This window comes from Cariama cristata, unplaced genomic scaffold (assembly GCF_000690535.1).
Source record: "Cariama cristata isolate BGI_N322 unplaced genomic scaffold, ASM69053v1 scaffold14116, whole genome shotgun sequence".
Lineage (NCBI taxonomy): Eukaryota > Metazoa > Chordata > Aves > Cariamiformes > Cariamidae > Cariama > Cariama cristata.
This window is the reverse complement of record NW_009621656.1, coordinates 20258-30510: the sequence shown is the minus strand read 5'-3', so window position 1 is coordinate 30510 and position 10253 is coordinate 20258. Positions and strand designations below refer to the sequence as shown.

General features: G+C 38.4%; 1 protein-coding gene across 1 annotated transcript in view; it reads left to right on the top strand.

The window, feature by feature from the left end:
- The window catches only part of LOC104163152 (carbonic anhydrase 3-like), a gene marked incomplete at its 5' end in the record, with an annotated part of 11588 nt that overhangs the window by 212 nt on the left and 1123 nt on the right, over positions 1-10253 (top strand). Inside the window, 5 exons of the mRNA XM_009702056.1 lie at positions 1-24; positions 3202-3320; positions 5291-5383; positions 7254-7319; positions 9889-10044. The exon at positions 1-24 is cut by the window's left edge and continues 5 nt beyond it. Coding sequence (XP_009700358.1) covers positions 1-24; positions 3202-3320; positions 5291-5383; positions 7254-7319; positions 9889-10044 — 458 coding nt within the window. The remainder of the gene's footprint in view (positions 25-3201; positions 3321-5290; positions 5384-7253; positions 7320-9888; positions 10045-10253) is intronic.

The following is a 10253-nucleotide window of genomic DNA, read 5'->3' as shown; positions in this document are numbered from 1 at the left end:
TCGACGACACTTTTGATCGATCAGGTCGGTTTTTGGTTGGGCTTTTGGGGGTTCTTAGGAATTGAGGTTTGCAAAACGTTGGGAGTCCATACTCATCCTGTGGTATCTGGCCTACACAGGCTAGCAGAGAAAAGACATTTGGGAACGTAAAAAAGGTGCTCCCAGAGTTTATTCTGGTGGATCCGGCCAGTTTTTTGGTCCACCGTAGGTGGGACAGGGAGACGGTAGCTGCAGGGGCACCCCTGAAATACAGACCCAGCTGGAAGGTGGGCTTCTCCCCAAGTCACCTCCTTCAACACGGACACCACAGCCTCAGGTTTTGTGTAAGGGGAGAGAGCATCACCCGGAGGGGTTTAGGGTGCGCTCTGAGGTACTTTGTAAACAGAAAACTCATATATATGTTTCCACTGACTGCGATCTTCATTTCTTCTGTTTGTATGGGAATTCTTCAGATACTCTACAGCCTGAAAAAGCTATGAAAATAGTATTTACAAAAATAGCATTTCATAGCTTCTGGAAAGCTATGAAATGGCTTTGTTATTTAATTGGGAGAGAGCAGTCTCGCAACTCTAAGTTAAATTGTTTAAAACTTAATTCCAGAGCTGTGTCAGTGTGTAGCTCTGAATGCAGATGGGCAACAACTGTCACAAAGAATAATACATTCGGAATACTGTATAATGTGAAGACATCTCAAGAGCATGCAATATTGATCAGTCCTTTATCAAGCAGGAAAGCAATCTAATTAATGGAAAACAGAGTTACATTCTATTGTATTTTTCTGCATCTGCTTTGATGGCATTTGTATTGGGGTTTTGTTCTTAGTAAGCTACATAATTAATGAAATATATCTGCAGTACATTGAAAGATCATTCTCTCTTGTTTATCTTGATGAGCTCGTTGTTTCCTTGGACTCCCTTCATTTACTATTACAGCTACCTGTTACTGTTCCACATCTTGCAGATGAAATCTAAACTATTTAGGACAGGGACCATCACTTTGTTATGCATTTGTGTGGTGCTTTAGTATTTTTTATCACAGTTTCTACAGAGTAGTCTCAGACAAATCACAAATTGCACTTTTGTCATAAGACAGAATGCTCTTCCACAAGCACTGCATAAAATCAATGCCATGACTGAAAGCATGGGAAGTAAATTGATTATGAACCTTAACACATGGTGGTTCTGCTCTGTCTTCTTTGCAGTTTCCTAAAGGATGAAATGTTTAGACAGACGCTGCTCAAGAACATGTCTGGCCAGGGAACTGTGTTGGAGAAAGACTCTGATTTGGCCAAGCAGAGTGCAGCCTTTGATGCAGCCCTTCCTCTAAAACGCCTTCCCTCCATTCCCTCCTTGCCTTTCCCCTCCTCATCATATCTGTTGTTCCTCTGGATATCCAGTGTGTACGTTCGCTCCCTGCTGCTGTTACTAACTTTCTGCAGGCTGCTGGACAGTAGTTCAGGACTCAAGCCTTTCACAGGGATGTGTCAGATTGGAATCAAATACAGTGTTTGACAGCTCTGAAAATCCACATGAGAAAGCATTTCGTAAACATTTTATTACCTTCTTTTGTTGGCTTCTGTGGTGGCAGCAGCTGAGGATAAGTAGTAGTCACAGATCCCATTTTAATTGGAGAAAGAAATCAAGCTTGAAGATAGCCTTTTTTTTTGATCTAATCACATGGAAAATTTTGAATATTAAAAAGATTTCTTTTTATGCTAGAGAGATCTGTATACTGTTATGAAGTGGTTTCCAAGTGCTTCACAGTATTGAGCTCTGGAAAGGGCTACCTGTAAGAAATGACTGTTAAATGAGTTTCCAACTCTGATACCAATTTAGCTTGTAAATGTAGGTAGATCACATAAATTCAGCTCCTGAAAGTTCTTGCCTCCCATTGATTCCAATGTGAAATGGCAAGCAAATACTTGTGAGGATTTGGACCTTAGAGTCTATGCCTTATTTTTCCTATATTCAAAAGTGAAACGGTAATAATGATAATAATAATAATGTGACATATTTTCCATTGAAGGCTTCTACAGAAGGGTTACTCAATACTATATGGAGTTAGTTATGATTATTTATTTATGTATGAACAAACTCAAAAATAAGAGGAACTGCATGCCTAAAACTCAACACAGTGCTTTGTTTCTGCCCCCCCAACGGCTGTGATACCTACCAACTAAAAAGAGAAACCGCAAAGTTAAACCTCTTGCTCGGTGTAGGTATTCCAACACATATGATATCAAGAATTAATTTGAGACCATTGGGCACAAGAGGATTTAAATATTATTTCAATGTTAACTTTGAACTTCAAAGCTATTGGTAGAAGTTCAAACTTGAATGCTATTTAAACAAGGTCTTCTGGCACTGCAGTTGTGAACTGCATTATCAGCTTTCTGTGTAAGGAAACACATCGCATTCCTGCCTTAGGTAATGAATGAAAAATATATTCGAGAGCAGTTCCTCCTCAAAAGAATCCCTAAACTGAAAGAGCAGGTGTGATGTTTTGAAAGTCAGATTGATGTCAACTGTCAGACTGATGCGTGGTCAGCATTATTTGGTTAAGAACAGCAGAAATAATAGCTTCTTAATTTGTTTTGTTGGTGGCAATGTTAAATGTAGACTGTAGCTTTTGCTTGCTCAAGAACACTTTTCTACCTCATTTGACCTGAACTTTCTTCCCTTCCTTCACTTTCAAGACATAGATGTGTTTTTTTTTTCTATTTTAAAAGCAGCAAACTATGCTGTAACCATTGTTTAGTTGTCTGAACTATAAAAGGTATGCCAGTCATGGACCAGAGGTATGCTTCAAAGCATCTTTGGGTTAATGTCACAGTCCTATCCCCAATCATTTCACAAGGGACCATTTCTTGATAAGAATCACCTGTGAATATCTTCCCTCTCTGTCCACATCAGGAACTAGAGTGTGTCTGCTTGCCAGGAGAAAAGGGGCTTGTTGGGCAGCTGGGGTTTGATTCTGTGCTTGACTCACAGCAGCTTCCCCAGTTTTCACATCAAACAGGACTCCTCCTGGGTGATAACAGAATTCAGCCCCAATCTTGTAAACTGGTGAGTGTTGTGACCCCCACTGCAATCAACTGGATTTACAAGAGGTGCTGCACACTTTTAAAGTACAAGTCCCTGTTCAGCAAACGTGTATGTCAGTGTTTTGTAGGCCACTGTTGATGTGGGTTATCAATTGCAGTGCTGAGAGGTGGGCCACTCACGGGAGCCTACCGGCTGCGTCAGCTTCACTTGCATTGGGGTTCCTCTGATGACCATGGCTCTGAGCATGTTATAGATGGGGTGAAATATGCAGCAGAGGTAGGACTTATTTTTAATAGTACTATTCAGTACTAACTGGCATTTGGTTGTGCATCTGAAAAGATTAACCATTCTCCCTTTTGCAAGTATTTAGCTATGGATTTTTCTCTAAAATCTATGAAACTTGTAAATATTCATCAGTGTGCAGTGGGATAAGTTGAATCTGCCAACAAATGTATCTTTGCAAGTATGTACTAACGTGGAATTTCCTTCTTCAAAAAAGAGTTTTTGCTGGTATTTTAGAATGTTTTAAAAATATTTGGGACAAAGCGATCCATTATTTCCAAATAGGAACATCTGTTTTCTGCTGATGCTTTCTGGCATTTAGCTGTTTCTAGTATAGCTTGAAGTTAGTTTCAGAAAGCATTACTAAAGAATAGAAAAACTTGCTGAAAGCACATTTGATAAACTGACTGAGATTCAAAATTAGATCCACCTTAAAACTGATTCAGAGTGGTAAAGAGTATTTTCCAGCTTCGGAACATCTGTGCTTTAAAATCTCTGTGTTTATTTTTGGGAACTGTGGAAAACAGATATTTGTTGGGTTTTTTTAATGTAAACTACTTTGGTGTTGTTGTTGGACAACAACTAATTTGTTGTCCAAATTTGCTAAAATTGATGGCTGCTTTAGGCGCTGAAGACTTCTTCAGGTAATAAGTTAATTCACTACTGATGCTAGTGAATTACTAGCAAATGTTACCTCCTTCCTCCATCTTATTTGAGAATAGGCTCAAAATGTTTGCCTACACCCACAAAAAGTCTGCAGTAGTGTTTTCCTGCCTTCCACCTATGCCCTCAAGGTGCAGAGCTTACAGGAGCTTTGCCCACCTATCACAGGAGAAAATTTGGGCAGATATTTTGCAGGGTCAATGTGCACAAAGATTGCAGAGATGACTGTGGGTAATGGTTTGGGTCTTTTTTTCCCTATTCCTTAGCCACAGCCAAACTGTGTTAATGTTCTACTTTCTGTGGCTGACTAAACAGACAAATTCTGCTTCCTCAAGCTATTTCTTGGTTAGTTTAAGCACAGACTTTTTACTTTACTTTTGTTTGCAGTAGTCAGATATTTATTGACAGGAGAAGAAAGCCTGGAATGCATGAAATTTTGCTAGAATACAACCAAAGGTATATGGCTGCTCCACCTTTATCCTTAGCAATGATATCCTTATCCTCAAGAGAAAAGAAACAGAGAACAACACATTAATTTATATTCAGGGCAAAATATATTGTTGTTATTTTAAATAAAGGTTACTGTGCTTAAAAAAATGTTAAAAAATTGCATTCAAAACATGCATCAGATTCTTTTTCTTTTTTTTAATATGACACCCTGTTCCAGATGCTACTTATTTTGAGATTCCACACTGCTGGTTACAGCATTTGTAGCTATATGCAGGAACCAGAGATTTTCTGGAAGGAGATGTAAAAACTTGAAATACATCCTGAAAATACAACATTGTTGAAAGTGGAAATGAGAAAGAAATGTCAGGTTACTATCTCTACTCCTTTCCAGTACAATGTGCCAAGAGTAGTAAGAGATACAAAATAATGTATGCACAACATAGAACCCAGTGTAAATCTTTGAACTGGCATCTGCATAACCTGAAGATCTAAAAATCTGCTTGAGATGAGGTGCATGTCAGTAGGTGTTTTATGCACTTCATGCGTGCATGTCATGTGCTTGGCTTAAACTGTTTATAGTTGCATTGTCTGATTAATTTTTAAATGTATTGTGTGGTAAAATCCATTTTCTTTCTTTCATGCTTCATTTAAATGCAAAGTGATGCTTTATAGAAAACATGAGAGTATGGAAGCATGGGAACAGCAGTATATACTTACATATAGTTTTCTTTTTCATGTTCATTCCTTTACTTACTATGTACTGGAAACTTTTCTTAAATTTAATTAAAAGCTGTAAGATTGTGCTATTGGTAATTTCTTGCATTTATAACTGAGGTTTCATTGATTTTTAGTTGCATATGGTGCACTGGAATCCAAAACATGGTAATTTTGCTGGAGCTTTGAAACAACCTGATGGTGTGGCTGTTGTGGGCATTTTTCTGAAAGTAAGTGGCAAATATTCAGTCTTTATAATTTTCTGTATTTTTCGTCTTTCTCTAGTGCCAGGGAAAAAGTTCCCATCGTTTTTCCCTGCACTGTATCATTTTACAGGAAAACATTCAAAGCGATGTACAGACTGAAGTCACATATGTCCTTGTGCCCTCCAGATTCCATGCACTAACCTGTTCAGAGCCGACTTCTGACACCATTCGTGACACCAGTGGCACATATCATGAGTGGTATTGAACAAGAGAGCACAACTTCAAACCTGGGACACTTGCTAACTTTGTCCCTGGTATAGCTGACCAGCTCTTTGCTGTGGTGTGTACTGAGTGAGGAGGACAATCTGCATAGGAAGAGTGTTTCCTCCTGCCCTTTGTCTGCTAACAGGTATTGTATCTGCCTGTCAGCAAGGTTATGTTGACTGATTCCCTTCCTTGGTCTCTTGCTGATCCCCACATAAGCTGGGAATCAAAAGGAGTTCAACGAACCTGCTCCAAAATAAAAACAATTGATGGTGAAAGAAGTTCACTGAACACTGTAACCTTGAAATACAGCAGCTTCCCAACAAAATAATACTATACCAATATTTTCCAATTGATTTTTTTATAAACTTGACAGAAAAAAAGCAATCCTAGTATCAAATCTGCATGTGGTCTAGGATGCTGAGAAACACTAACAGGCAGACAACCTAATAGTGATAAATTATGCAAACTTCAGCTATGTGGCTGTCGTTTTACCTGCAGGTGGGCATTTCAACTTGAACACAGCATCGGAGAATAGCTCTCCTTTTATTGTTTTATCACTGGTAAGCTGTATTCGTACAAGCAATAGCAAGTGGATGTAGTTAATTTTGCCACGGTGTCCCTGGACAGGCTAGATCCAATGTCATTTTAATTCTGTTACACTGTGAGGCAGCCTGACCTTTTTTCTTGTGGTTAGTTTAAACTGAAGGTCAGCACCTGTCCAGATTCTCCCCTATGACTATGTCCTTCAATGATTCTTCCTTTGCAATTTCGTTTGGTCTATTTTAGGCTAAAGCTTTATCTTGTAAAACGCAATTTGCAAAGCATAACATTATGTTCCTATTAACCATGCTAAGGTCAGCTAAAATGTCTAGAAAAGTAAGTGGTATCACTGTATCTTCTCTGGCCTTCTTTCCTTGTTTCCTTCTTGCTCTTCAGTGTAGGAGCCACAGTTTTGCTCTGGTTTTGTCATGTTCCATGACTGAGTTTTTGGATATTGCTAAAACAGAGATTAAATTATCTCCTGAAGAATTGAATTTAATCTGTTTTGGAACAAGACATAGCAATAACGGCATGTGTATGCATGCTATCTTTACTCTTCTGGGATGCAGAGGCATGTCAAACCTTTTGGAGGTGTGGAACATCATGAACACACGCAATAAAGTGACCCCATATCTTGAGGAGGTCATGACATGAATCTCATCATATGTCTTACATCAAGTCTGATCTGACTGCGCATGTGCTGCAGGATGTTTGAATTGTCTGCAGGAACTCCAGCTTTTCAACTCTTTGCTGAGTGCTCGTACATCTCACAGTGGTTGTGGGTTGCTTTCAAATCAGGAGCCAAGGGCTAGGCCCTAGAGGGTGTAGATGACACTGTCTGAGCACGCAGTTTGTTCCTCGGAGGGTGAGAGATGCCTTGTAGAGTCCTTCAATGCATTTTTGAACTGCAAACCAGTTACTTGAGTCTGCTATTCTGGATTTTTTTTTAACACACATAATTTTGTGTCAGTCTCTACTGGATGCTCTGAGAGTACTGTTGCGAACTTGACAGATGGGACGTACTGAATTTCTTTCAAATACTATGGAATGTGATGAAAAAATACAGTACTTGTGTTTTGCATTACAGGTTGGAAAAACTCCCAAACCAGAGATGAAGAGAATTCTTGAAGAAATTGATAACATTAAGACCAAGGTATCAAAACAATTTTTGTGGTATAATGTAGTTGAAATGCAACAGAAGCAGAAATCAGAAGTTCAGATTCACTTTTGGGGATCATTCTGATACCTAACAGTAGCACTAGAGGTGATACATTGGATTGTGGAGCAGGACACTTTCTTTTTCTTAAGTAAACATATAACTCCTCACATCTGTAAGTATTCTTGTTGTAGAGGATTTTGTATCAATCCTTGCATGCACCATTGATAGTCTTATTGATACTGCTCTGTAAAAATATCATGGTGTGCAAATATCAAGAAGAAATGAAAAGTTTTTTGAATTTGAGGACAGCAGTGGCCAAAACAAATGCATATAATTGAATCAGAAACTTAGTTAGCCTAAAATGAGAAGAAACTAGTAGGAATGATGGAGCAAGCTCCCAGGCAGTGTAAGGGAGATGAAAAACTTTATTACTTTTAAGATGGAACTGAATTTCTTTATAAAAGGAATTACATGGTACAGTTTCTACACCAGTCCTAGGTGTTGTCTTCCTATGATACTAGAACAAATAGCACTGCAAACCAATTCTAAACTGTTTTCAAGTTTGAGTGATGACCTAAGGACCAAAGTCCATACCTATTGCATAGACACAACTGCAGAAGGGAGTTCTTTGCAGAGAATTGTGATACGCCGTCTATTGTTATTTAACATTATTATTTAACATAAACCTAACCTCTAGGTATACTTTAGCAATTCTACTTCATTATAAGCTTTATAATTCTAATGATGCTAAAAGAAAAGTCCCTTTTTTATTTGACATTGAACACACCACCAGATCACCAGGACTGAATTTTACAAATTTTGTAAGCATTTTCTTCCAAATTTAGCCGAATTTCTTGCATTTAATTTATGTATGTGTGTACTGCCATTGATGTGCGGGTCTGAGCCTGAAATCTGTTCTCTCCTCACTCAGAGTCATATTAATCTTATTTTTTCAACCTTTTCTTAGTCTTCAGATATAATTCAGTTCTTTTTGCTGAGGGAACTGAAGATGATTTTTTTCGCTCTACCCATTGCTCCCCCTGCTGTGTCAATGATATTTGTCTTGATACATGTTCAGCTTTCTCTCATAATCCCTGTATCATTTTTTGGCCATTTACATGCAGAAAAGCTTTGCCACAGTTAAAAAAAAGTTGATCAATCACCCTGTGAAACACTGTGTCATACAATGATGACAAGATGGCAGTGATATCCACTCCATTACATTCTATCTGAGATGCCTAACTGGAGATTTTATGGCTTCTAACGACAAAAAAAAAAAAGAAGTCTGATGTCCTACATACAGATCTTCTCTGTAGTGGTTACTGAAAAAGCAACAGTTGAAGAAAAATAGAGAAAGATAGGTGTATATGCAAACAACCACATCTTGTATTTTATTTCTTATACTTATTTTCTTTCCTCACGTACATTATCTTTCATCACATACATTTTACCAAGATTACTTATTTTTCAGGGAAGCTAAATGGATGATATCACCTATGTATTTATTGCACATGCAGTTTCAATTGCTATGACGCATTACAGGCAGAGGAGTTTCTTCACACTGTACTGTATTTACTGAAAAAGCATGGTTTTGTTTGTGAAGTTATTTGCAAACTCATATTGAACTTACAGAATAATTTTGTCAGGAATATGTATTTGGAGCCTTGATGTTCTTTCTACCCATATTTTGTGCAAGGATGTGTCGAAAAGATTTCAGCTCCTCCCATTGCACTCTGTGGGGTAATATTCTGTTCCCATCTAGGGAAGATTCTCCATGATAGGAGAAGGAATTAGGAATAATAGAATTTGCTTTCCAGAACTGCATCCTAAATACCGGTACAGAACTGAATTTTCCTGTTTAGTTCTTGTCGCCCTGGGGAGGACAAGGAGATCTCATCACAATCCTATGGAGATACTCTCTTAAGTATCCTATTCGGTGGAAAAGAAAAACTTCTCAGGAAATGTTGTCTGGTGTCTGCTGTTCTCCCTTGTCTGCTGATAATCTCCTTTAGTTGTAAAACATTCAGGATCCAGTACTCTTCCAGTAAATAGTTTATTTTTTTACATTAAGCGTAACAGTGCCAACAAAAACATTGAGAGTGTCACCATGATGATGTAATTAGAGCACAATTTTGGGAGGAGAGAGATGCAGATTTAAATTCCCTCAGATAGAGGAGAAGGCTGTAACAAATCTGGGATAAATGCCTGGCCACTGTTCCACTGGATAAAAAGGGTACCAGTACCTGTAGGGCCACAGCCTTCACTTGGGTCCCAAGTGACCCAAAATAAAATAAAATTCTGATAATTCCAGAATAGAAAAATGCAACAGTGAGTTTGCTTTGGTCCCACACAATTCCGTTTGTAATTTCTTTTAATTTTTTAATGGAATTAAAACATCAGTTTTTATTAATTGCAGGGCAAATGCTTGACAGGAAGAAAAGGAGATTGATCTCTTGCATGAATCTTGATATTTAATTAATTGCTTTATAATAACATAGATACTGATCTTTTAAGATGCATATCCCTAGAGTTCCTGCAGAGAATTATTTTTTGTTTCTCTAAGGGGAAAGAAGCTCCTTTTCAGCACTTTGATCCTTCAATTCTTTTCCCCAAATCTCGGGACTACTGGACCTACCACGGTTCGTTCACTACCCCCCCCTGTGAGGAGTGCATCACTTGGATTCTCTTGAGGGAGCCAATTGAAGTCAGCTCAGACCAGGTAAACTCCAGCTGGTTCTGCTACTCCTTTACCAATTCCCAACAGCGTCTCACTATGTCAGTGTGATCATTTGCAAGCCCTATGTTACTATGCATTGTTTGATAAGGAAAGGTTTAGCTGAGGACTGTGAGAAATTGCCTGCAGAATAGACTGTTGATATGAACTGTAAAACTGACCTTGAGAAGCAAGGTCTCTTCCTAGACACCTCC